At 40.8% G+C, this 27,834-nt stretch overlaps 1 protein-coding gene across 1 annotated transcript; it reads right to left on the bottom strand.

The window, feature by feature from the left end:
- Positions 1-1,962: 1,962 nt before the first annotated feature.
- On the bottom strand, positions 1,963-18,948 carry nudt4b (nudix (nucleoside diphosphate linked moiety X)-type motif 4b). Its single transcript, XM_022189358.2, has 5 exons — positions 18,518-18,948; positions 6,683-6,793; positions 4,421-4,465; positions 3,567-3,654; positions 1,963-2,404 (listed from the first exon to the last, which is right to left on the bottom strand). Exons 1-5 carry the CDS (start codon positions 18,611-18,613, stop codon positions 2,184-2,186), a joined length of 561 nt encoding a protein of 186 aa, XP_022045050.1. The 5' UTR covers positions 18,614-18,948; the 3' UTR covers positions 1,963-2,183.
- Between the last annotated feature and the right edge of the window lie 8,886 nt (positions 18,949-27,834).

Here is a 27,834-nt window from a genome sequence, read left to right as displayed (position 1 = left end):
CAAAGTTTATGATAGCTGAACTGCTGTTTCAGAGTTTATGATACTGCAAATAAGATTTGGAAGGGAAACCAAAGATATGAAGAATGAAATGAGATTTTTTTTCTCCTTTAACCCTTAGAAAACTGTTAGAAATAACATTTCTGCCAGTGTATAAGAAATTAAAACAGCATTTTTTTCATTTCCAAATCTCCAAAACATTCCTCTGATGCAAAATTTTCCAAAACCTGAATTTTTAAAAAAACACCACAGATTTGCTCATTCGTGTCCCTCGGTGCTTGTACAAACACAAGTTCACCCATTTCTCTCTCAGTGTAAGGTTCCAGGTTACCATGCGCTATCCTAGTTCATTCTGTGCTGTCAGTCATTTCAGTGAGACTACAATTCCCAGAACACCTTGCTCTGAAACGTTAACTCTCATTCCTTTCTGGGCAGCAGCGTGGATTCAGCTTCCACCCGTGGTGTTTGGTATCATTCCTCCCGTCATCCTAAACCTGTGGCACATTGTCAGAAGTGATACAAACATCCTGTACTGTACATTACTCAGTGGAGGGATTTTTCTACACGTCTTTTTTTGTTTTCTCGCCATTTTGTACATCGTTAAAAAATATATAAAATATTAAAGAGAAAAATTTACAGGTTCACTCAGGTTAAAAACACATTTTCAACGGTTCTCCTCAAAGCTATTTACAGATCTCTGTGTGGTTACGGGTCGTCATTCGGCTGTCGAAGCTGGAGGGACTTTTCTGTTTCCAGTGAGGAAGAAGCAGAAAAATATACATCTGAAATGTGATATTCAGCAGCGAACGCTTTACTCGGAGTATCTGTTCTCTGTCTGAAAAGCGGATTTAAAGCTGTTTGGGGTCGTTTTTGCAGCAACAAATATGAAACTGCACTTTGTTTTTTGAATCAAACTCTTCTCTGTGGGATGCAAGTTGAGCAAGAATCGAGCACATTAATGGATTAATCAAACTACAGTAATTGGCAGATTTATCTGCTGCATTAGTTGGACGCAGACAGTCTTAGTTACTTGCAACTAAACAATCATACTGTGCATTAAAATGACGCCATTAGTGGACAGTTTCACCAGATTCCCTTGCAGCACCATGAGACATGATAAAACCGCTGCAGCTTAAAGAAAAGAGCAACAATCACGTCATTGTCATTCAGTGTAAATTACACAAATCCACTTTTTAAATTAACGGAAGTGGAAAAACTGAGGAGAGATCGGCAACGTACATTAACACCAAAGGGCAAAGACGGACTTTGAACCTTTAAATACTTTCACTGGGAAACGCAAAGCAGAGATAAAAAAGGTATGCGGCTTTAAAGGACAAGTTTGTTGGAGGAGCCAAAGTTAAGCGAAAACAAACAGCAGCCCTGCGTCACAGAGTGATCCAGTTTTCAGTTTACTGAGGTAGAAACTCACTTTTATCAACTTTTTAACGCAGCAATTTTCATTTTACTTATATTAATTGTAATATTTACTGCTCAAGCTTCACTTAGTTACTTTGATTTGAAAAAACAACACTGGGAGATGATTTACCAACTTAGTTCAATCAATTTTAGCTTTTAGAAACAATTTAATAATAGGTTTAGGGATTATATGAGGGTCAAGGAAAATCTACACTTTTATGAAAATTGAAACCACAACAGAGTAGAATTTTAAACATATTAATGCTTGCGGTGTCTTTTTTTGAATTAATATCCATGTAAGTATAAACACCTTGCTGTTCTCATTGTGGTTTGATGACTTGTAGTCTGGAAACATTCCCCACATTTGATGTGCTTTGGGGTCAATAACCCGTTTATTGACTAGACAGCATATTTACTCCGCTAAAGAAAAGTAAAAATGGTCATTAGTGAAATAAACACCCAAATACGACATTCCATACAAAGGTTTCTGTAAGGCATTCCTTCACGCCAGCAGAGGCTGTCCAGCTTCTTTCTTCCAACGTCAGCCTCAACAGTCCGCTGTTTGCCAGCAAAGAAAAAAGTGTCTGAGATGCGAGCGTCTCCTGCTCAGTCTTTAACACAGTCCTGGCAATGGCTTTGGTCTGTCCTGCAGCTAAGATTAGAAATGATACATACAAGAGAGCCGCGGCTCTGAAGAGTCTTTAGATTCATGCAAGAGACTGTACAGACGTTCAGTGATCTGCCAGAGGACAAGAGGCTGAGATGCAGTCCTATCTGCAGGAGGAGCCCAGCACGGTGCCTGTCGATGGCGCGGTGGCCGTAGCGCTGTAGTGGGGGTAGTTGTCGTTGGGCGGCGGGCTCGGGAGGATGGAGTTTCCATTGGTGGGGGAGCAGCTGAGCTGGAGCCTCCGCAGGTACTCGGCGTGGACGGGTTTGTGGCTCTGCAGGACTTTGATGGCCTCATCCACCGTGAACCACTCCCGCTTCCGGCCTGCAGAGGGAGACAGAGAACACGAGTGAGTCTAGAGAGGTTTCTTACATCACTGCAGTAAAGCACACATAGGGATCTGATAGTCATGTTATGTACAGAATGTACTTCTTTAAAGAGCCTGAAAATCAAAACATCAAAGAGATTTTTACTAAACTCAAAGAGAATCATGAGCTTTTTCAGCAGCTGCATGTCTCTGCATTAGAACTGAAATTCTGATATATATAATGTAAAGCAGGGCTGAAATATTTTGCTGCAAGTCGCCACAAGAGGCGGTGTAGATTTAAATTACACCCGCATCTAACAGGTTTGTCTGGTTAACAGCCAAAGCTGGGTAAAGGTGGACACTATCTTAACCCTCATGTCATCCCGTGGGTCAAAATTGTCCTGTTTTAAAGTTTGAAAATGTGGGAAAAAAATATATATATTTTCACAGTGAAAATTCTGATGTCCACATTTTAAACATTTTTGGGAAATCTTTGAACATGTTTTGGTGGGAAAGAAAGAAATGTTAAAAATGTTTCTTTTAGAAATTTCACATAAAATCAACCAAAGTCCAGCAAATTTCACTGGACTTTGGTTGATTTGATATTTACAAGAAGTTTCTTGACAAATTTGGGGGATTTTTTAAAATAAAAATTTTAAAGGGACATTTTTAAGGAATTATTGGAATTTTCTTCCTGAAGGTTTTGCAAATTTTTGAAATTTGAGGAATTTTTTTTTTGCTGAATTTTTGGATTTTTTTCAGACAAGGAAACAATATTTTTGCTGCCTGTAAATGAGGACAACAGGAGGGTTAAGGACCAAACTCACAATAAATGCAAGTTTATATACACAAAAACATCACATATACACCTATAAATGTTCATAAACGCACAAATATTTAGAGGACATGTGGGTAGCAGGTAGAGGATGTTGTCCACTGATCTCACAACAAAGCCTGGCTGGATACTGACAGTAATACACTGCAACGTCGATCCGTGGCCTGGATTTATAGGGACCTGTTGTCACTGCATACCCCCATGCCCATATCATTTCAGTGCAGTATACCGATCTTCTCATAAATAAAAACATACAGCATACTGCATGAGGTGAAGCCGCCCTCGGCAGCAGCGGACATATCAGTGACTGCAGACATTCAGGAGGAGGTGAAGAGAAACCGTACCGATGTTGACAGAGTCTTCCCAGGCCTCCAGGGTTTCTGTGACGGTCAACACATACACGTACGTCCGGTGCTTCCGATCCTGGTTTTGCTGTAAGGATTAAAAGGAAACAAATATTTAGGCATAAACAGAAGTCAATGCAGCACAGTATTAACCTGAAAAATACACCACAATAAAGTTTACTGGTCAATTCCCTTCACACATGCAGGGAATGTTACCTTAAAGGCACCAGTTTTACATTTTTGTAAACATCTGATCCACAAAACCCACTGGTGGCTTTGAAAGAATGCTTTTTAAAAATCTTTATTCATAAAAACTGAAAAAGAAGAAACGATTAACTTTCCGACAGTCCCTTGAACTAATCATCTTCCATCAACATACGTTACCAAATCTGACCCTAAAATTGTCTAAAATTTCTTAAAAATCACTTTATCTATATATTATTTAAAAATTTGCCAAAAAAAAATAATCATTTGAGGTAACTAGATTTTGTAAAAACAAAAATTTGATGCTTTCAGTGCAACTGGGAAGCCATTAGTGGACTCGGCAGCAACCAACGGTCATGTGACAAAAAAATGTAGGATGAACTGCAGGCTGAGTTTGCACAGATGTAAAGTGTGGAAACAAATCAAGTGGTAAAATATCCATAATATGTAGGGCCATACTGTTTTGGTAACACCTGTATACACTTGGAAAAGTGGCTTCAATTTGTGTTAAATAAGTAGTAGTGTTTCCATCGAGGTGCAGGACCTTATACTACCATGAATAATGGGTCCATAGTGAGAGAAACATGACAGGAGCTAAAAACACTCATGAACTGTTTAGAGAGTTTTAAGTACATATTTGAAAAGCTCACCTCAAACACACCAAGCAGACGTCCCAGCTTGCCCTTCACACCGGCCTGAGAAACAAAACAAGGAAAAAGTTTTTTTAATTTTGTGTAGCTGCGGTCTCACAACAGAGTCCCTCCTGTAGCTGAATAACGGATGAAAACAATAGAAAAGCCGCATTCAAGCTCAGCTATGGTCTGTGTGAAAACAATGGGAATTGTGTATTACATTTCAGACCTGCCTCTGTGTACTGAACTCAACTCTAACCTCGCATGCTTTGTTTTGACAAGCAATTACCGAAAAACACACACACACAAAAAAAATCAGGGCTAAAGAATAAACCAGTGTGCTTGGACTGAGGTATTTTGGAGTGTTTTTCTGTCCTCCTTCAGCTTTTATAGAAACCTCCAGCCAGGGAACAACCATCGTTTCTCTGAATGAGTGTAATAATCTCCTATGGAGCCTTGCAGCGTTAAAGACCACTTAAAGGATATGAAGTCTTTGGAAAGGACATATATAATTGCAGCCATTTGTAGTGTTCATCGCCTGGAGAAAACCTGGCAATGAAACCAGACAGAGTGTTATACGGAAACGTAACTATCCCCCTTTTGTAAGAGTTGCTTCATTAATTCAGACGTAGGAATTGGATTACAGTCAAGCCCTATGACATCTGTCCTTTTCCCTGCTCAGCATACTTCACAAGTGTCACTCCGTCCCACCGATGCGCGCAGCAGGACGGACTGCCGGCTCTGTGAATGCACAGGAATCCAGCAAAGGGCCAAGTTTAGACCGCTGACGTGATCGAGAACACAAGGTTCTCAACCGGTGGGGCCTCTGAAATACCATCAGACTCCTCAGTCACCCAGCGACTGACACTGTGGCCCTTCAAACATCTCACCCTTGGCATGCGACCATCCAAGTCCAAGTGGGGCTATTCCAGTGTGTTTTGTTTTTAATGGAAATGGCGTGAGACTGTCATTCCATAATGAGGCGTTTACGATCATTTAAACGCTGTATTTAAACGATTACAGGTGGAATGTTTTCAGCAGTGTATTACTGTCCTCCTTCCTCTTTCCTTTAAATATGAAGTGTTCTAAGCAGCGCTCCCCTCAGTGACACAAATATCTTGCTCTAAAATAAAACTAGTAGCCTCGACACATGTAGCCTTCTGTGCAGTGCCTTAAAAATGTGGGAGTTGTGTGAAAAATCCTGCAGTTTAAATAAGGATATTTGCAAGAATGAGACACTTTTACAGCAGCTGGAACATGGAGACTTTAAAAAAAACAACCAACACGACCCCAGTAGACACATATAGAAAAAAATATTTCACATTAGTGCATCATGATTACTTTGCACATTTCAAACACTATGTACAGCTTATTTGTTTTGTATATAGAAGAATTTGCACAATATCAGTATTTTTACACTCATGGACGAATCTATGAAATACAAAATCTGTTTTACAAATAGAATAATTATGTGCAATAGCATTTTATTAGTATTATTATTATTATCAGCTTTTATGCAGAAGCTGTCAAATGTCTTCTCCCTCCCCTTTGAAGGTGCAATATTTATGCTTAATTGCAATATTTACAGTTCTATTATGTGCAATAATCATGCGTAAAGCAGGTCTCTAATCACACAACTTCTCGTCCATATTTGTGCTTTTCTATGCATTTCAGCTGTGTATATATATACAGTCTGTGTCTAATATGGCTTCATAGAGTTTTCTTTAAAGTGATATTTTTGGCCTTTTATGTAGGACAGTGGAGAGATGGGAAACGTGGGTAGAAGAGCGGGGGAATGTCATGCAGTAAATGACCATGGGCTGGATTTGAAACCATGATCGCTGCATCAGGGACTGTAGCTCTGATTATGGGTCACCCACTCAGCCAGCTGAGCTATCTGGACGCCCTACGGTTTATTTATAATGCTGCTAATATGGAGTGCAAAACAGATAAAGAACTATTCTGTTATTTTCCACATTCATTGCAAAGTCTAAATATCAACAAATAGGAGGGTCCATCACTTCATATTTCATGTTTTCTTCATTTTTCTACTGATATTCTTGTATTTTTTGCGCTATATCTTATCTTTTGTAGCTTAAGAAGCAGATTTTTACTTGAACAGGATGTTGGACAAACAACAAGCTGTTTGCTGTTTTCTGGCTGCTGTGAACGACCACTGATGCAGACTTAAGCTTTACCTCGTCTCACCGTCGGCTCATTATATGATTATGACCTCACTTTTGGAGCCGATGCTTGGCTTCAAAAGTCAGATTTACTCACCTCCTCGAACACCTCTCTCACTGCGGCGCCACACGGCTCCTCTTCCGGCTCCATCCCTCCTCCGGGGACGATCCACTGGTCCGGGTGCCGACTGCTGCTGACCAGCAGAACCTGCAGAAATACAGAACAACTTTATTGAAATTTCACCGTACAGTGAGGACGTGTGACTCTGAAACGTCTCATGACGACACGGACACAGACAGCTCTCACATTTGGCCTTTTTAAGTGCAATTTGTTTTTTTTAGCACACAGTGATGCTTTCAGAAACACCTGAGAGGCTAAATTCATTTTCAGCGGCCCTGACTTAGCACAAAGTGAGGGTTTGACATGAGCCTTAACCCTTTGGACTCAAGGACAAGATGACAAATGATTGGTGGTGTCGCTTGCAGAACAGTAAATCCACCGCAGCCCTCACACATTCACGTTAAACATGGCATTCTGTGTTGTGTGTGAAATAAGTGCATGGAAGTGATGAAAAATGTGGGAAAAATGATGAAATCTTAAACGTAAAACATAATACACAAGCTCTGCGTTTTCAATTAGTTTAAGCTGAATGACATTTTGGAGGTTTATTATAATTCTCAGTGTGATTCTTCTCTTTCTTTCCTGTCATTTCTTCTGTCTGTGAGGCTTCAAGCGTCTGTCATCACTGAAAGTAACATTTCTGACAGCGTTTTTTCCAGTCCAGTAATCAAGATTAACCCTCCTGTTGTCCTCATTTATGGGCACCAAAAAATACTGTTTCCTTGTCTGAAAAAAATCCAAAAATTAAGCAACAAAATCCCCTAAATTTCTGAAAAATTGCAAAACCTTTAGGAAGAAAATTCCAATAAATCCTTAAAAGTTTCCCTTGAAAGTCATATTATAAAAAAAAATCCTCCAATTTAAATATTTTCAAAAAAAGAGTAAAAACTTCCAAAAAATCCTAAAAATATCTAAAGTGATTACATATATATGAGTAAAACTTCTAATAATTTCTTTAAGAACATTCACATAAAAATCAAACAAAATTCAGCGAAATTCGCTGGATTTTGGTTGATTTTTATGTGAATGTTCGTAAAGAAACATTTTTAACATTTATTTTTTTCCACCAAAAAATGTTCAAAGATTTCTCAAAAATGCTGAAATGTGGACATCAGAAGTTTCACTGTGAAACTATGCGTTCCCCCCACATTTTCAATCTATAAATCGGGTCAATTTTGACCCCGCACACGAGAGTTAACCACCGCCAGCGTCGACATGTTTCCACCACAACACGACCCCGGCGAACAATGCGTGTAAACCCAGGGAAAGCCTCTAAAAACCCTGCCGGTGCTCCCCTGAGCGGCCTTCAAAGGTTTGAATTACACTACAGTTGCAGTGTGCAGCGATATGCGCGGATCAGATGTGTCTGCCTCTGCAGTTTCTGGAAGCATCCGTGCAGCAATCAAAACAGACATGAGCACACCTGCTGCAGACATTATCACATTGGAGTGGAGCAATTCGACCGTCATTAACACATGGAGGCCTGCTACAGGGGCCGAGGTCGTAATAACATCAACAGGCCAGCCAGGGGAAAACAATGGAGCAGGATCGGTCACTGTCATTTTATCAAACCTGCAGCTTTTAATTTGAAATACAAGCGGAGAGTTCGAGGCAAAGAGGCGACGAACTTGTTTTTAATAAATTAGCTCCTCTGCTTTCTCAGGGCAGGGAATACTCGGCAGTGAATGTAAATATAACTGCATTAAAGAGAGAAACGTGTGTAAAGCAGCTTGTGCAGCAGATGGTGACATCCTCCACCGCCACCCATCTGATCTCCATACCCAGTAATCTGCCAGCGGAGTCAGGCTGTCACTTAATCCTATCTGAGCTTTCTTATAGCTTCCTATAGTTTTCTCTAATGAGATTGCGACCGCGGCTCCCGGAGGCCTTCTGAGGCTCTCGTGGAAGCCAAAAGCGATAAGACGGCACATGCTGCTGGACCTGGACGCTTCCTCACGTGCAGCGATCGTTCACCTCCCCCACCTGCTGAGAAGATATAGGTAATGGACGGAGGGGGAGGCGGAGGCGATGAGGTACGAATGTTGAACATGACGATGCGGATTAAGTGTGTGCACGCTCTGTAAACATTTCCCAGAGATGAAAGGAATCTTGACAAAACCCACGACAGGTGTTTATCCTATATGAGCGGCTGTAATCTTATATAGCGCACAGTAAACGGCATATGTTAAAGGCAGGGACATTAACACGTTCAGCCCAAGCAGTGCTGGGAAAGTGAATGACGTTTTCTCAGGAGCCTGCAAACTGGAAGAAATGTGCAAAGTTGAACCTGGTAACCTGCCTGAGTGAACTCTTTGATGACGAAGATGCCAGCAAGGTCATTTAAAACCAACCAAATGTGAGCATTTGTGACAGAAAAGGTGCAGATTTGTTTAGTTTGGCAGATTCAGATGACCTTTTTGGCTTTATGTGTCATTACGATTCAGTTTGACCTCTCTTTCGATGTGAATGTCACCAGTCAGAAGTCATTATCGAGAAGTTCCACGCAGCGCCCGGCTATTTCAGCTGCATGGCGTCATAAAAAATTCATCCCTTCCTTCTTTTTTGTTCTGAGTGTGTTAAGAGATTTCAGAGCGATGCAACCTCTGGGCCTCACGGCCGTCTGACTGCGTGTGAGTGGTGTTGAGCTGCAGCCAGCGAGGCTTAGAGGGAGTCACTGGTGTCGAAGCGTCCTAAGCCGACAGCGTGGGGATGTATACAAAACAAAAGCCACGCAGCTTCCGAGGCAACAAGGACAAAAAGCTGATTTCTGCTCTGCTTGTTCCATTTATATCTTTCTGTCGTTGCTCTCGTTTCGTCCGTCCTCGGAAACGCAGGCCTCGTTTAGTTTTGATCGAATGAATAGAGGAATGTAGAGCGTCGAATCCACATATTACAAACTGTATTTAATTAACTATTTGCTTCTTGACATGTGCCTCTGAGGTGAGAACAGCAGCGGTTTTCATGGCAGGGAGCAGCAGTGTCACGGTGCTGCCTTTGAGCTAAACGACCAGGCAGCAAGAAGAAACTTTCTGTTGCAAGAATAAAATCAAGTCTGAAAGCTTCTAGACAAGTTGCATCAATCACTGCTGCTTCATCATTGAATAGTTTCCATTCATGTGTGTAAAAACAGCTGGATGAAACCAACAGAAAAGCCAGATTTCAATGACTTGCTCCCACATTGTCTCAGCATTTTCACCCCCTTCTTCTGTTACAGTTTGATGACACCAGCTGTTGATCTCGAGCTGCTACACTTCTAACATTCAACCGCATTTTGATGAGCAACTGTTCCCATTACCGTCATGAAATATGCTGCAAAGCCAAACTCCACAGCATATTTGAGCTTCACAACAAATGAAAAAGTGGAGCTCAGTAACTTAAAGGAGGCTATTAGTTGGATTCTCAGCAAAAACGTGGTGATTAAAGGTGTTAAAACCATTAACCTAAAACTAACAGAGGCATAAAATGAATGGAAAAAGACAACTAAATCATTATCTGCAACTTAAGTTTCATACAAGTGACAGTTTTAGTTTTTTGATGCGAGTTCTCCCACTGACAGTCAACACAATGTGGCAAATTATCCTTTACTTTACAACCATATTTCACCGCATATTTCCATTATATCACTATTTGAATTTCTACTTATCGCTCAGTATATTCTCATCTGCTTGGTAGCATCATAGTGCTGACTTATCCACGCAGAACGATTTGTATAATGGATATTGCAATTTGATTTGCAACGTAGGCTGCACAGTGGAGTAGTGGTTAGCACTTTAGCCTTGCTGTTAGAGGATCCCTGGTTCAGGTCCTGGCCTTCCTGGCATCTTTCTGCATGGAGTTTGCATGTTCTCCCTGTGCATGTGTGTTTTTTTTTTTACTCCAGCTTCCTCCCACAGTCTTAAACCATGCTCAGGTAGGTCAGCTGATTCTAAATTGTCAGTAGGTATGAATGAGAGTGTGATTGTTTGTCTCTATATGTTGCCCTGCCTTTGCTCTAAGTCGGGTGAGATGAATTCCAGCCCCCCTGCGACCCCAATGAGGATTAAGGGGTGTATAGATCATAGATGGATGGATTTACAACATAATTATTCAAAATCAAACTTTAGTTCAGCATTGACCATGAAATAGATCTGAAACATTTTGGAACATGACTACATAATATAAAATCAAAATATGAACTGCTATGTATTCTGATGTGAAGAACTTAAAGGTGTGAATTAGTTCACCTCACGGTGCCTTCAGGGGCTCTTATCTATACAGAGTAGCAGTAAGAAATGACACTGAAACAGAAGTCTGTTGACTCGACTGCATAGAGCATCACTACTTTCATTTAGCTTTTTGGCCAGACACTCGTCTTATAGCTGCCTGTGGTGCTTTATCAATTGGTGGTATAGATCTGTGGTGTCGCTGACAGGTTGTGCACTATATCTTCTTCTATCTGTAATCTAAAACCTGAATTACTGGAAACGGCCAATGCGCTGCTTTTTGGGGGATTTTCAAACGATGTTCATGGCTGTGGAGGTCTTTTTTCTGCACGAGGAATTTAATGTTTTCTGTGGATTTATCATGTTTCTTGTTGGTGGCCATTTATACAGGCACTTCTGAATGGTGACAGCCACATGAATGTGGAAAACGATAACACCACAGATTAAAAAAAGTCCATCCGTCGATTGTCTTAATCTCCACTAGGGTTGCAGGGGTGCTGCAGCCTATCCCAGATGATTTAGGGTGAAGGCAGGGGACAGTCTGGACAGGTCACCAGTCTGTCGCAGGGCTACATATACAGACAAACAATCACACTCACATTCACACCTATGGACAATTTAGAATCACCAATTAACCTCAGCATGTTTTTGGACTGTGGGAAGAAGCCGGAGTAACTGGAGAAAACCCAAATATGTACAGGGAGACCATGCAAACTCCATGCAGAAAGATCCAGGAAGACCGGGACGCAAACCGTGAATCTTCTAGCTGCAAAGCCAAAGTGCTGATTTGGTTACTGTAGAATAACAGCAACTACCCCTAACTGTGACATCCTAATATTCCACTCTACACACAACATTTCACTTCTCATAAGCTGTCCTGTAACTGTTGACATGCATAAATAAAACAGCGTTACCCTACAGGCTACTAATAGTAGTCAAGTGGGAAAAAAGCAAAACAAAATAACTCGCACCATCCTGACAGATAGGTCAACGGTCATCTGACAGCTAAACTCCAAGCACAGAAAACCCACTTATATTTGGAAAGAGGGTCAGGATGAAACCTCAGAGGGAGCACTGTAGTGTTTGCTAGTGACATTTTACCGTTCTGCAGCTCACGCTACTTAACAGAGCCCCACATAGGGAAAAATGATACAAGGTATACAGTAAGTTTGCTTTGGATAATCAAAAACACCGCAGACAAACGTCAAGATAATCAACTGTTATTTGACTTCACACTAATCTAAAAATCAATCTAAGAACGCAAAGACACACGAGATGAACCTTAAACTCCTGAGCAAAAATGACAAATGATACATTTCCAGAGACATTGAATACAGAAATTTTAACATGCATCTTTCTTGAATAGGAGATATCAGAACCACCACCGGTACTAAAGCTATGACAGCGACTCCTCTGGTATGGCCTCAAACAGGGACAGCAGGCAGGATATTCTGGAGGACATAAACACCACCACCTCCTCCTCCCCAAGGAGGAACGCCTGGAGCTGTCAAATAAAGAAGGCTCCAAAGGCCATGCCGAGCCGAGGAGGGAATGATGGAAAGTCGTGGACACTCAAGTGCATGAGCGCAGAGGCACAATCGATAGCGTTCAGACAGTAATGCAGTCGCTGCACTATACAGCAACGACTAGAGGAGTTACAGACAGTACATATCAGAGAAGTGGAGACTCTGAACACCTACATGTCTGGGTTCAGGATGAAGCACCCTCTCACACTCATAACTTCCCTCTGTCACTTCCACTACGACAATATTTAAATCTGCAATTTAAATATCTAACAACAGGGTTATAAATCTGTGTTCCTGATCAGAGTGGCGCACGTCTCTCAGTCGAAATAATCTCATGGCATTACCTCAACTTTAGCCTGGTAAGAGTCTCTGTTAGACACGAGTTTGATGCACATTAAGCTGCCTCTACAGGCTAATATGCTGTAAAAGAAAACAAAGGATCACAATTTTAAACTTTGCAATAAAAAAATGAACATAACAGTTAACTTAAAGCTACAACAATGACTTGATATGACTATTTACATGACTGATGTTGACTTTCACATGGAGTCTTGTTTCTGGCCATCTGATGGAGCAAGCCCATTTTTCACTCAGTTTTTGCTCCATTTGTGGTCTCCTCCACCTCCTAAGCTAAATATTCCTCAGGTTTGGAGCTAGTAATGTAATGTACAACTCTTTTTGAATCTTTTTGCTGCAGCAGCTTCTAAAAAAAAGATGAATAAAACAGTGAGACGAGACCAAAACAGTAAAGCTGGAGGTGATAAAAGCTAAACAAGCTTAAAGTCAGTACAGATCTGTGAACTAAGCTGAACTAGTTAGGTGATAATTCCCTGCAGGTTTGTCACTATAAACAACCCATTTCACACTTTACTCGGTCACTTAATCGATTGTTAATACAAAAATATTGATTACGGCGGCTTTAAAGCCATAGAGGCGTTGCAGTTTGATTGGACTATTTGCTGAGCTGTAACCATAGGACACAGCTGTCATAAAACAAGAATACTGTTGAGATCTTGAAGAAAATCGGATCAAATAATATATGAATGAATAAGCAACATGCAGAAAAACTCTGCAATATTTATTACTCCACCAAAGAACAGTGGTGCTATGCGATGATCAGTGTACGTCTGTCTGTCTGTCTGTTAGCAACATTACTCAAAAACAAACAAATGGATTTGGATGAAATTTTCAGGGAAGGTCAGAAATGACACAAGGACCAACTGATTAGATTTTGGCAGTGATGTGGCTTAAAGTCTGGATCCACGCCTTTGTTAAAGATTTCTGTATCATTGTGAGATAGCAGCATGGCATCACTGTAACTATGACAACAATTAAACACTCCATCAGCTGCCTGCTGACGATCACATGATTATGATCCGCTGACAAATCCACCGCTGCAGACTTATCAGGACTTATCCATCAGAAACGATAAAATGAACAACTGATTAAATTGTGGGGGTGTTACTGAGTCCCATCAATTCCCGTCGCCCGTGGGTCATGTGATTGAGTATTTATACATAACGAGAACATGCCTGTACTCAGCACAAGGTCATTTTGTTTGTGGGTACATCTGTAGTAAATGGACACATTATATGGTGTCGTGATTTGCGCCACAAAATTTTTTTTTAAAGATTTCATGCATCAGAAATGATACAACAGAGCAGCCTTGGTACTGCGCTCTCTGAGCATTTTTCTTATTTAATTCTAAGTTTCTACACCTATTACTGCTTTACCACAGGTAAAATAATTAAAGAGGCTCTCCAGGTGACATGAGGCCTCCGTAATTCTCTTGCTGCTAAACTCAGGTGGCCTCCTCTGCTATCATTGGCGTCCCTCTGCACTGTCAGGTTCCCATTTTCCCCTGTTGGGAGTTTAATTGCTGTCACAGAGCAGCTCGCCCTGAGGGCTCTGCTTTCTCCTTTCCCCTCCAAAACAAAACAGCTGAGCAGCACATACAGCTCCTATTTCACCACAGTCGGGTGTCCAGTGTCCAGGAACTGATTCTGTGCAGCCGTGTGGTTAAGGAAAGCAAGGGTATCACAAAGCCCAACATCTCAAGCTTCGTTAAAGCGCCCATTGTTGGCACCCCAATTACAATCAGAGCATCAGATTGGGTCTCCTACTTCCAGCAGTGTCATCTTTTTGAGTGCAAGAGTAGACTTGCCAGTCAAAGCCTGAAAATCCTGAGAGGGGTGGTCACACCTACACACATCTGTTGTCACAATATTCCCCGACTGTCCTGACTGTTCATGTAATCACTAGTCATTGAAAAAGAATCACGAAGTGCAAGTTCTGAGAAGCATTTGGCAAAAGTGACGTAACACAGGTACAAAGTGTTAAAACATTTAGAGCATGCATGTGTTTATCTGTGACTTTAAATCAGCAATTTTACAAAATAGCAGAAGTTCTTTGATGGCCATACACTTAAAGTCACACATAATAAAAGCATAACTTCTCAACATGTAACTGAACAGATCTGCTGTGTGTGTGCATGTGCATTTTTAGATATGTGTGTTGTACAGCCAAACACCGGCGGCCCAGGGGGAGCTCTTTCTGCCAGCCTAGTGACACCAGACTGGGCTTTTTTTACTGTATATTGTGCAACACTATGTTTATGCCACGCTCTAAAAGCAGACTAAATTTAGTCAAGCAAGGATATGCAGGAGAGAGCGATGACTTATGGACACAAATATGGCTTTCTAGTGAAATATTCATGCATGCAAACCACAGAGAAAAACCAACACAAGGCGATGAAGATAAACACCATACAGTGTATGATATATAGATTAATATAATGGGATACTGTTTACATTACTTCCTCAACTAGAAGTGGTTGGATTGTACGCACAAACAAAATAACTTCTTGTGTTTGGTCACGTCTTTTATGGTCATATGTGGGAAAGCTTTCAGGGCGAATGAGACTAACCCTTTTTCTGCATTCTGTTTCCTTGTTTGTCACCTGTATTAGATATGGGTCACTGGGCTCTTTGCTGTTTGTGTATGATGCGTGCAAAATGCTGCATGTAACAAAGAAAAACACTGTTCTACACAAAGCCCTTTTAATATGTTGAGGCAGCATTTTCATTAGTGAGGCCAGAGCTGTAGCAGTATTGACAGGAGCTGAGCGATTAACTAAAAAAAATCATTTTGTGATTCCAAGAGGAGTCACAGTGTTGGTGGGAAAGGTTGTTTGCCACCCTTTCACACTGAAAACAAATGCTAAATTGTGATTTCTGTGCAGTCTGTACCAAACAAGAATGTTCAGTTATATTCAGAGAAAATCATTTGTAAGCCAGACCCCTCTATTTCTGTTGTGACACATTTTGTCTTCATCAAAAAAAAAAAAACTGCAGCTCCTACGATTTGGAGATAAACACAATACAAATCACTATGTACAGCATGAATAGTATAATGTTTACATTGCCTGCTCAACAAGAAGTGGTTAGATATAGATATTGCTAAAAAGTAAATGTAAAAAAAAAAATGCCATTTTTTGTCAAAGAAACATTGACAATTGATTCATGTTGTGGTATTTTATCCTCTGCTGCATTGAAACCAATTGATATATCAAGTGTTCATGATATGGGTCACTGGGTCTCCTTTTGTTTATGTTCACTACCGTTCAAAAGTTTGGGGTCACCCAGACAATTTCAGGTTTTCCATGAAAACTCACACGTTTATTCATGTGATAACATAATTGCACAAGCGTTTTCTAATCATCAATGAGCCTTTCAACACCATTAGCTAACACAATGTAGCATTAGAACACAGGAGTGATGGTGGCTGGAAATGTTCCTCTGGACCCCTATGGAGATATTCCATTAAAAATCAGCTGTTTCCAGCTAGAGTAGTCATTTACCACATTAACAATGTCTAGACTGGATTTCTGATTCATTTAATGTTATCTTCATTAAAAAATAAAACTGTTTTTCTTTCAAAAATAAGGACATTTCTAAGTGACCCCAAACTTTTGAACGGTAGTGTACATAACATGCAAAATAAACACTATACGCAAAAACAAAAAAAAAATATTTCATTCTATATGTAAATCTTATTTAACCCAGGAAACACTATCAACGTTTTGCTGTATTTTTATATGCTATGACAGTTAAGGGTCACTTCTATTCTAAAAAAAAAATCCAACCATGTGTTAGCCCTTGTGATAGCATAAAACATCTGTGAGGTCATGACTGTTGCATTATTAATAAGGCTCAAAATCACCCTGTGATTCTTTTGACACATATTCTGTCAATGTGAGTCATGATTTTAGTGGGAACTATCATTTCTGGCTTTAAAAAAACAAAAGGAAAATCATGATGCGAGTTCTGCACGTTTCCTTACATCTGATGAATATGCAATCTCCACTACGTCTCATTTAAAGCGCCAATTCTATTCTAAAAAATCCAACAACACATTGGCTCTTGTGACAGCATAATGTATCAGGAAGGTCATAACTGTTGTATTATTAAAAAGGTAGAACGAGAAGCAAAAAACATAAATAAATAAAAGGAAGGTAAGATTCTTTTAAGAGATAACGCATATTTTTTGCATTTGTTTTCCACCAAAACCATCCTAAAAATTACTGCATGACTTACAGACTGGTACATCCCTGTGGCTTCACATTACTTCGGTTAAAATGTTATGTTGTGACACGTTTTACCTTCATCAAAAAAGCTGCAGCTCCCATGATTCGGAGATAAACACAACACAGAGAATAACATACATACTACAGGGTGCAGTTGTTTACACTATCTAGTAAGCTAAAAGTGATAAAATACAAATTTTGACTCAGAACAACTGTAGACAAAAGGCTTTTTGTTTGTTTGAATACCATTTGTTGCAATTTCCACACTGATTTAGACTAAACCTTTTTCTAAATTGTGTTCATCTATTTTGCTAGTTCATCTTCTGCAGCTTCTGACCGGTTTCATGTGTCATCTGTACTTGATATGGGTCACTGGGCTTCTTGTTCTTTTTGTCTTTGGATGTCACAGCTGTTGTATTATTCATAAGACAGGGAGGGAAAAAAATCTTTACTGTGATTCTTTTGACAGATATTCTGTCAATGTGAGTCATGGTTTTAGTGGGAACTATCATTTCTGCATTTGAAAGAAAAAAGATAATGTGAGTTCTGCATGTTCATTAAAAGATTCTGATTTATAGGCTAATAGATCTCTGTAGTGCTTCATTTAAACACTCTATTGTGACACATTTTGATTTATCAGAAAAAAACTGTAGTCCACTAATTCTTCATGACTATTAGTCGAGATTGGGAAGCTTTCAAATCCCCCCTTTGAGGTGCATCGAAAGTATCACCCAGATTAGTCCTTAAGGCACAACAACATTATGTGTCTGTCAGCTTTCATTCATTATTTACATGGTGAAGGTCCCTTTAAATCCTCATCCACATTATTGCTACGCAGCTGCCTGCTCGAGGCCGGCGGGATGCAGCAGAGCCATGAATGGCTGCTGCTCGGTCACGGATGCTGTGTCGGTGTCAAAGTGACGCCACGTTTCGCCGGTATATTTAGCAATATCTCCGTGGCCCATATCCCCGTCCCGTCACTCGACACGAGCCCACGTTAAAGCTGCTATTAGAGGAAACGTGCAGCAGAGCAGCAGCGCCTCGCCCCCCTTTGTTAGCCGCGTCAAGCTAGCAACAAGCTAACGGGCTGCGCAGCGGGGCCTCCTTCAAAATAAGAGCGCTACGTGACTGACGCAGCAGTTTCGAGCGGAGTTGAACGTGGCGGGGTTTTATTTTGAAAGCCGCGCGTTGCCAAGCGGCGTCATCTTGACAACAGCGCTTTTTCTCCTTTCTGCTCCTGAAACTAGCCTGAACTGGATGGCCCGAGGCGCATCAGTAACACAAAACACAACAGTGTCCTTCAGCAGAAACACTATCAGTGTAGCCACGCACGTAAAAAGACAACACAAATCAAACCTCACATGTGTTGTTGAGGAATATTCTCTGTTTTATCCATGAGCGCCCCTGTAGTGCGTGAATGACTGGGTGCAATAGATGGACTAGGCCACAAAGTCACAACACCGCTGCAGACTGTTGTGAATAAACACAGCTGCCTCACCTCCTCCTCACGCTCGTTCTTGAAGCACAGACACGCCGCTCTCTTCTTGAAGCCCTCTCCGTCGTACGTCCTGGTCTGGTTCGGTTTGAGCTTCATTGTGAATTTTCCTTCAGAAAAGAACCGGCAAAAAAGAAAAAAAAACACACAGAGAGAAGAGGGGTGGTCCAACGAGTTAACAGCAGAGCCGCCGCATCGCTGCTGCTGCTGCTTCTCTCTGCTGCATCCGTCAGTCACACTAGGAGGGTTATCTGGAGAGACTATCCCGGATTTATGGTCTCCTCACGCAAGCTCCAGATGGTACCTGTGATCTCCGGTCGACAGTGAGTGTGAGCAGCCCCACAGAGGCAGATCTTATGTAGACTACAGCCTACACAGCACAGCCCTCCTCTGGGTCCATTTGCGCATGGCCGCTGACTCAGTACAATGAGCAGGCAGCTGGAGCTCCAGTCACTCCTCTGAGGCTGCGCGCTGCTGATTGGCTGAGCCGCTCCGAGTGGGCGGGGCCACGCTGCTGTTTTAAAATCAGTCATAAACATTTCCAGCAGTGCTGCAGGGACGCATGTAACAGAGCGAGATAACCACAGAAGTCAGGCTTATTCCAGTTAGTCTGACTTACTCTCAGGCTATTTCCGTTTCATAAGCATAGTTCTAGCTCACTTGCTGTGGGAGTTTATGCTGCGAAACTAACCTGAGAGGTTATGCAAGTTTCACATAGCCAGGATTTCTTTGTGTTAGCCTATAATCAAAGTCAGAAGTGTCACAGTGGTGGTTATGAACTGTAGTTGTTAACGTCTTGAGATTCTTTCACAGAAAAGAGAGCATTTAAAACAGGTGTGTCTAACTCATTTTAGTTCAGGGGTCAAATACAGCCCAATTTGATCTCAAGTGAGCCAGACCAGCAAGTTGATATATTTTGTTTCACCTGTCCAATAATGAGTAACTAATTTTTGTCTAAATCAAAGTTAAATTAAAGGTATTGATTGAATATTCTTTGTGATAAACACCCATTGACTGATAAGTTTTCTAATCTGTGTTGTATCAGCTGCAAATATCAGTAGTGTAGTACGGATCTGGCAGCAAATCAGTGCCAAGCATAAAAATGTATTTTCTGCATCACCAACTAAATACAGTGTTTGATACTGTGACTACATGCCTTATTTCAGTGGTATCCATACATACTAGCAGCTTTGTGCTGATGAGGAGCAGGCAACACAACACCTCGTCTCCTGAAACACATTTAGATGCTACCAGAATGCACTGCAAGGTCACTTACATTGACAATGAATGGGAAGTGTTGAAATGACGGATCCTGTTTACACCTAGCAGTGGAGATAAGGTCGACGGAGCTCAAACTAGAGTCAGTGCTGCTTCACATCTAAAGAAACCTGCTGAGGTGCTTCAAAAATCTGATTAGGATGCCTACTGGGCAAATTTCTTTGGAGAATTTCCAGGCACATCCAACTGGGAGGTGACCCCAGGGTCATCCTGGAACTTATCAGAGGGATTACATATTTCATCTGGCCTGGGAACACTTCTTCTTGGGGAAGCCTTCAAATGAGCTTCATAAAATGGTCTACAGAGACATTTCTGTGACTGTTTACTAAATTTTGAAGATAGAAGGTCTAAATCTAACAACAGGAGACAATACATGGTCATAGACAAACACACAAACATCCAATGAGAAATGAGTCTATGACAAAACCTTCCAGTGAAGTTACATTCTCATACATACAAATACAGTAAAATTTCAAAGACAACAGCAGCATCTATAACTTTAAGGTGTGATAAATCACAGGTAAGCATTAGTTTGTGTTGTGAGGTTGATTAGGTGACAACAGCAGAATTACTGGAAAGAGGTGACCAACTCCTCAAAAATATCTGAGTCTGCATCAGGCCTTTCGATGGCTCTGAGTTGTTCAGTAACATGTGTTCCGACTGGCCTGGTCGGGTTGTTTTTCCCGCATTAAGGAAGTGCAGGAAATAAAGCAGATGTTGGTGTTTGAGCTGCTGCACACAGTTCATCTGGTGTCACCAACTTTGGTTCCAAAACAAAACCTGCCAGAAAAATCCTCATTTAACACCACAACAGCTGCTTTTTCTGGGTTTACATGTTTGTTGCCAGGGCTGCATCTTGAGTAAAACCATTTCTGCTCCTGCTCCTTCTAATTTAACACCCTTTTGTTGTGTCAGAAAACATTTTTGCACAGTTGGCTTCAAACGCGTATGTTTTTCTCCCCGTCTTCAACATTAGGCCTTTTGCATACAACAATAAACTTTTAATTTTTGGTTTCCCCAAGCAGCTATTCTGTCAGCAAATTGTTTTTTTGTCCCCGCTGTGTAAAATCCAAAGCTTTCTCTCCGCATATCTCACCAAAACGGGGCAGTCTGACTGAGCACATGATGGGAAGTAATTCGAACGTCCACGTAGATGTTAAAATATGATGATTCACAGCGTGTCAGTAGGTGTGAGCTCCTCAGGTGTGTGAGGAACTTTGATTTCCTCCTCTGTCACTTGTTTGGGTGGATCACACCTTTATTCTGGCTGCATGTGTCATCGCTGCTGTGGGCTTCGGTTTCAGACGACTTTCCCACATTTGGGGCAATCGCACTGTCACTGTCTGGCTTTGTTTATGCTCCTTAAGGCCTAATCTTCCCATGATTATAGAGTGTCTGTGTTTTTGTTCTACCTCGAGCAGACAGAGGCATCATTGTGAGGAAACAGGTAGTTTCAACATTCAGTGGAGTCTTTATCTTTGCGTAGCTTCAGTTTGATGTTTTAACACATAAAAAAAACACATAAAACTTTGATTCTATATTAATCAACTGATAAGAACCCAGCCTGTCTCTCCCTGTCTATCGTGGTAATTCATCTGAAGTGTTGTTTACCCACAGCTCTCATAATGACAGGCTTTAATAATGTGCACCAACAAGCAGCCATTGTGTCCTCCAGCCCGCACAAGAAAGCTGCTGTCATTCCTCCATCCTTAACTCTGAGACCTGCTTTTATTCTCTCGTATCAAGAAGAGAGTTGATGGGATTTAGAAAATAAAGAGGGTTGTGTTTTCTCTTAAGCACACAGCTGCATTTGACTCTAACTTTATCGCCGTTGATGCCACCATTCATGTGAGGCGTCCTGATCTGAGCAGCTGCTCTCCTCGGCTTACCTTCCAGTTTCATTAGGCAGCTGTCATCACGAGTGGACACTACCTGTCTGGCAGAGAGAGCTGGACAGAAGTTGGTGACGAGCTGGAAAACCCGGTGGAACATTGGACTGTTAAGGACGCAGATAATTCTCTGAGGAGTTGAAAACAAAGCTGAGACTGAACAAATGTTCGACTTTAAATGGCTCAAAAAACATATCTGCTGCACATATAAATACATAAACATAAAGTTGAGAGCAGGGATGTCAAATATGCGGTGCATGGGCCAAAACCGGCGCAGCAGAGGGTCCAATTACAGAGAAGACCTTAACTGCGAATCGTAAATTTGTGAAACTGTACATTTCAACAAATTTCTCGGTCTTGACAAGTTGTTTTGATCATAAACTAAAATGCTATGTTGCTGATTGTTCTTTGGTCATTTTGTGTCTCATTTTTCTAATGTTTCATCTTGTTTTTGTCGGTTTTTGTTTGACTTTTTGTTTGCCTCGTGTTTTTGTCATTTTGTGTTTCCTTTTTGTCTGGCTTGTGTTTTTTTTGTCTGTGTTTTATCGTTTTGTTCCTTTTTTGTCATTTTTTGTCTCGTTTGTGTCCATTTTTTGTCGCTTTTCAAAGTTTTTGTCTAGTTTTTTCTCTTTTTTGTTTTGTTTTGTGTCGCTTACTCATTTTTTAAAAATCATTTTGGGTCTTATTTTTATAATATTTTGTTGTGTTTTTGTGTTTTTTTTTGTCCAACTTTTGTTCTTTTGATCATAGAGTAATATGCTACCTTATTCAGTTCCAGATACCTGTGATTGAATGTTCTGTGCCTTTATAGATCCTCTGTGATCTGTAAGTTGTAATGTGAACATGATAAACTGAGGCATAATATTGTTGAAACTGAATTAATTTTTCTTAAGAAATTTCAGTTTGTTTATGATGTTGTAAAAGATAGTTCCTTAAATATGAACATTTTTAGAATGCACTTTTTTGCACTAAAACAAAGGGAAATATTTGGAGTTGTTGTTGTTTATAGGTTAATATGTTGTGATTTTACTGGTCCGGCCCACTAGGGATCAAATTGGGCTGCATGTGGACTTGAACTAAAGCACCTTTCAAACGTGGAGTTAAAAGGCACTTTGTAAGCTAAAAAAACAACAACAATAAAACATTACAAGAAGAAAATAAAATAATAATAGTGGAATGACCAAACATCAGAAAAGGCATGAAATATTATTTAAAAAATCAAGGTAACATGACTGTGGTTTAATGTTAACCAGTAAAGACGGTATTTGTCGGAATTTTGATCCTCTTTAGAGCTGGGCTAAAAATGAAGAAACAAAGCCGACAGTAGCTTTAAAAACTGAGGTTTTGATGAAGCTTAGTGGTAAAGGTCAGACTCTCTGCCTATCTGAGGGAAGAAACGTCATAATGAAAGCCGTCCATCCATCTGCAGAGTCCTCTCAGGCTCTTTATTCAACAGCTGACAGCAGCTCACATCCATCTTGGCAGCCTCGGCCGGACGTCAGGAGCTCCCTTCATCATCGGATCATCTCTTTAAACATTCACCTCACGATGAGCACCTGCAGACAAATGTCCAGCCGTCTGGTAGCAGCAGTTTATATAAAGGGAAGTTTGCTAAAGCTTAATTTTAAACTGATATAATGAAGACATTAGTGGGGGAAACAGATGGCGGGATCTAAAATTAGCCTGATAGCTACTGCATGATGATTATCCATGAACTAAATTTAGGGCTGAATAAATTATGCCTCATTGTTCTTATCTTGATCGGAGCAGTTACATCTTTTATGCAAGGACGTATTTTAGTGTTTTTCCCATCTGGCCAGCAGCCATCCGCTCACATGACTCATGTCTGAAGGCTCAGGTCAATTAAGAGACTTATGGCCGAGCTAATCAGCTCAGGATTTTATTCGTATAATCGCGGTTGGCTGCCAACACTGAGTGGATCACAGCAAATGAAGAAGCAGATTAAACTCCATGTGTGAGAGCGTTGATGTCTTTCTGTGTTTTTATGGATGTAAATATTTATTCACTAGATTGTTGTGTACATTAAACTCGTATTTGTATGTTTTTATTTTGTTTCTCTGGACTACTGGCCCACTTTGTTGTCTTTGACTTTTCTTGATATTTTGGCTCCTTCCTCCCTCCATCTGTCTCAACTTGAGTCAGAAGAAACCAGATCCTTCTATTCCCTTCACACCTCGGCTAAAAGGGGACTTCTTAATTGCCTTCCTTTGCTATGCAAGACGACGATGATGAACCACTTCGAGTATATGATGACAGAAGGATTTACTTTCCTCTGAGGGGACTGATGCCAGTGAAAGGACAACATCTGTTGTTAAATATGGGAACAGGACTGGGTTCAGCGGGTTACCTTCTAATTTTAGCCCATCATAAATTACGTGTCATTAATCATGTGAAAATGACCCCACAAATTCTATAAATACATTAATTTTCTAGCATTATTCTGAGTTACATTGATAGAAAGTGCAATTTGCTGGCATTGTACAAATCTGTGGTCTTTTTTAGACCTATAGTGGGTACGGAAAGCATTCAGACCCCTTGAAATTTTTCACTCTGTGTCATTGCAGCCATTTGCCAAAATCAAAAAAGTTCATTTTATTTCCCCTTAATGTACACTCGGCACCCCATTTTGACAGAAAAAAACAGAAATGCAGAAATTTTTTGCAAATGTATTAAAAAAGAAAAACTGAAATATCACATGGTCATAAGTATTCAGACTCTTTGCAGCGACATTCATATTTAACTCACATGCTGTCCATTTCTTCTGATCCTCCTCGAGATGGTTCTGCTTCTTTATTGGAGTCCAGCTGTGTTTAATTAAACTGATTGGACTTGATTAGAAAAGGCACACACTTGTCTATATAAGACCTTACAGCTCACAGTGCATGTCAGAGCAAATGAGAATCATGAGGTCGAAGGAACTGCCCAAGGAGCTCAGAGACAGAATTGTGGCAAGGCACAGATCTGGCCAAGGTTACAAAAGAATTTCTGCAGCACTCAAGGTTCCTCAGAGCACAGTGGCCTCCATAATCCTCAAATGGAAGAAGTTTAGGACGACCACAACTCTTCCTAGACCTGGCCGTCCAGCCAAACTGAGCAATGGTGGGAGAAGAGCCTTGGTGAGAGAGGTAAAGAAGAACCCAAAGATCACTGTGGCTGAGCTCCAGAGATGCAGTCAGGAGATAGGAGAAAGTTCCACAAAGTCAACTATCACTGCAGCCCTCCACCAGTCGGGGCTTTATGGCAGAGTGGCCCAACGGAAGCCTCTCCTCAGTGCAAGACACATGAAAGCCCGCATAGAGTTTGCCAAAAAACACATGAAGGACTCCCAGACTATGAGAAATAAGATTCTCTGGTCTGATGAGACCAAGATTGAACTTTTTGGTGTTAGTTCTAAGCGGTATGTGTGGAGAAAACCAGGCACTGCTCATCACCTGCCCAATACAATCCTTACAGTGAAACATGGTGGTGGGAGCATCATGTTGTGGGGGTGTTTTTCAGCTGCAGGGACAGGACGACTGGTTGCCATTAAAGGAAGGATGAATGCGGCCAAGTACAGAGATATCCTGGAGGAAACCCTCTTCCAGAGTGCTCAGGACCTCAGACTGGGCTGAAGGTTCACCTTTCACCAGAACAATGACCCTAAGCACACAGCTAAAATAACAAAGGACCGTTCTTGACTGGCCCAGCCAGCGCCCTGACCTAAACCCAATTGGGCATCTCTGGAGAGACCTCAAAATGGCTGTCCACCAACGTTCACCATCCAACCTGACAAAACTGGAGAGGATCTGCAAGGAAGAATGGCAGAGGATCCCCAAATCCAGTTGTGAAAAACTTGTTGCGTCATTCCCAAGAAGACTCATGGCTGTACTAGCTGAAAAGGGTGCTTCTATTCAATAGGGTCTGAATACTTATGACCATGTGATATTTCATCCATCCATTCTCTATACACCGCTTTATCCTCACTAGGGTCATGGGGGGTGCTGGGGCCTATCCCAGCTGACTTGGGTGAAGGCAGGGGACACCCTGGACAGGTCGCCAGTCTGTCACAGGGCTACATACATAGACAATCACACTCGCATTCACACCTACGGGCAATTTAGAGTACTCAATTAACCTCAGCATATTTTTGGACTGTGGGAGGAAGCCGGAGTGCCCGGAGGAAACCCACGCATGCTCAGGGAGAACATGCAAACTCCATGCAGAAAGATCCCAGGCCCACCCCAGGATTCGAACCGGGGATCTTCTTGCTGCAAGGCAAAAGTGCTAACCACTACGCCACTGAGCAGCCTGTGATATTTCAGTTTTTCTTTTTAATAAATTTGCAAAAATTTCTACATTTCTGTTTTTTTCTGTCAAGATGGGATGCTGAGTGTACATTAATGAGAAATAAAATGAACTTTTTTGATTTTGGCAAATGGCTGCAATGACACAGAGAGAAAATTTCAAGGGGTCTGAATACTCTCCGTACCCACTGTAAATTACTTGATAATTCTTCAACAAGAAAAGCACTCTGAGAGTGCAGTACTCCACCAAGGCTGCTCAGCCTTTGTATCATTTTCAAAAGATGAAATCCTTAATAAAAATAATGATTTTTGCCTTTGCCGACCCACTACATATGACCTAAATATGAGGCGGGTGACGGGAACTGATGGGACTCAGAAACACCTCCACAATTTAATCAAATATTCCTTGTATCATTTCTGCTGGATAAGTCCGCAGCGGTGGATTTGTAGTAGGATCGCAATCATGTGATCGTCAGCAGGCAGCTGATGCAGTGTTCCCTTGTTCTCATAGTTACAGTGACACCATGCCGCTTTCTAACAGTGACACAGAAATTTTTAGCAAATCCGTGGATCCAGACTTTAAGCTGCATCACTTCCAAAATCTAATCACTTGGTCCTTGTGTCATTTCTGACCTTCCCTGAAAATTCAGTCTAAATCCACTAGTCTGTTTTTGAGTAATTTTGTTAACGGACAGACAGACAGACAAACGTACACCGATCATCACATAACTCCGCCGTTCCTTGGCGGAGTAAATATAGAGTTAGATATAATGATCCACATGTTTACTACAATTTTTTTCTCACCTACAGCCACTAATTCAGGAAATATGTTTTCTTTTCTTGCCTAAACTGTAAAACATCATAAAGGAATTGAGCTGACTCATTGTTTGTCATTTACTTTCTGTAAATATGTGAAAATTGCTGAGCTCTAGTTCATTTAACTTAAAATGTCTAATTTTTTTGTCATTTTCAAGCCACTTTAGAAAATAACAACATGAATTCTTACCATTTGAACCATTGTGACTTAAATATGATGAATTGATTTCACTCAAGACACAAAATGACCAGACAAGCTGACTTCTCAGGATGCGTTACAAGAGAGTTGAAACTCCCCAGAGATGTGTCTTTCTTCATAGTTTGAGAAAACAAACATTATGGAAATTTGGTGCGTATTTGTTCAATCAAATTTTAGTTTTTCTTTTCCAGCTAATCAAAGCAATTCTAACTACGATAAAGTTAAAATTCAGTCCAACGACAACCAGATCTATAATTTGTCTCACTGTAACTGAGAACAACCTCACAGATTCTCTTTGTGCTGGTTCCAGGAAAAGAAAAAAACAAAACTTCAAACACTGAGATTGTAAATTCTCAAAGTCAAATGAAGCACAAACTCCTTAAATTTATGAAACAAAGAAAAAGTAACCATTGTCTATGTCTAGCTGATTCAACTCAATATTTTAAGTTGGTTGAACTTGATTTCACAAATTCAGTTGATTTAACTCAGATAGTTTCACACTTTTCACAGCTCCTAAGACAACTTTGATCTAATTCCTCAACCGAAGTGCTTTTAACTCACTTTTTAAGGCAGCAGGGGAGCTTGATTTGCAGTGTACGTATGAATAAATTGTGCTAAATCTGTATTTGATCTCTATTACATCATGTGGAAAATGTGCTCCAATTACGATTCCAGTAATCAGATCAGAGCACAGCCTGTAGAACTGCTGCTAAAACAAGATGATGATGCCGTTTGACTTCCAGTAACACGATGACCTGCAGGCTTATTGTATTTACATCTGAGGGAAGCGATGACCGCAGTGATTAAAATGATAACATGACTGCTTTTTCGTGC

This window comes from Acanthochromis polyacanthus, chromosome 1 (assembly GCF_021347895.1).
Source record: "Acanthochromis polyacanthus isolate Apoly-LR-REF ecotype Palm Island chromosome 1, KAUST_Apoly_ChrSc, whole genome shotgun sequence".
NCBI lineage: Eukaryota > Metazoa > Chordata > Actinopteri > Pomacentridae > Acanthochromis > Acanthochromis polyacanthus.
This window is presented reverse-complemented; position numbering and strand designations above follow the sequence as displayed.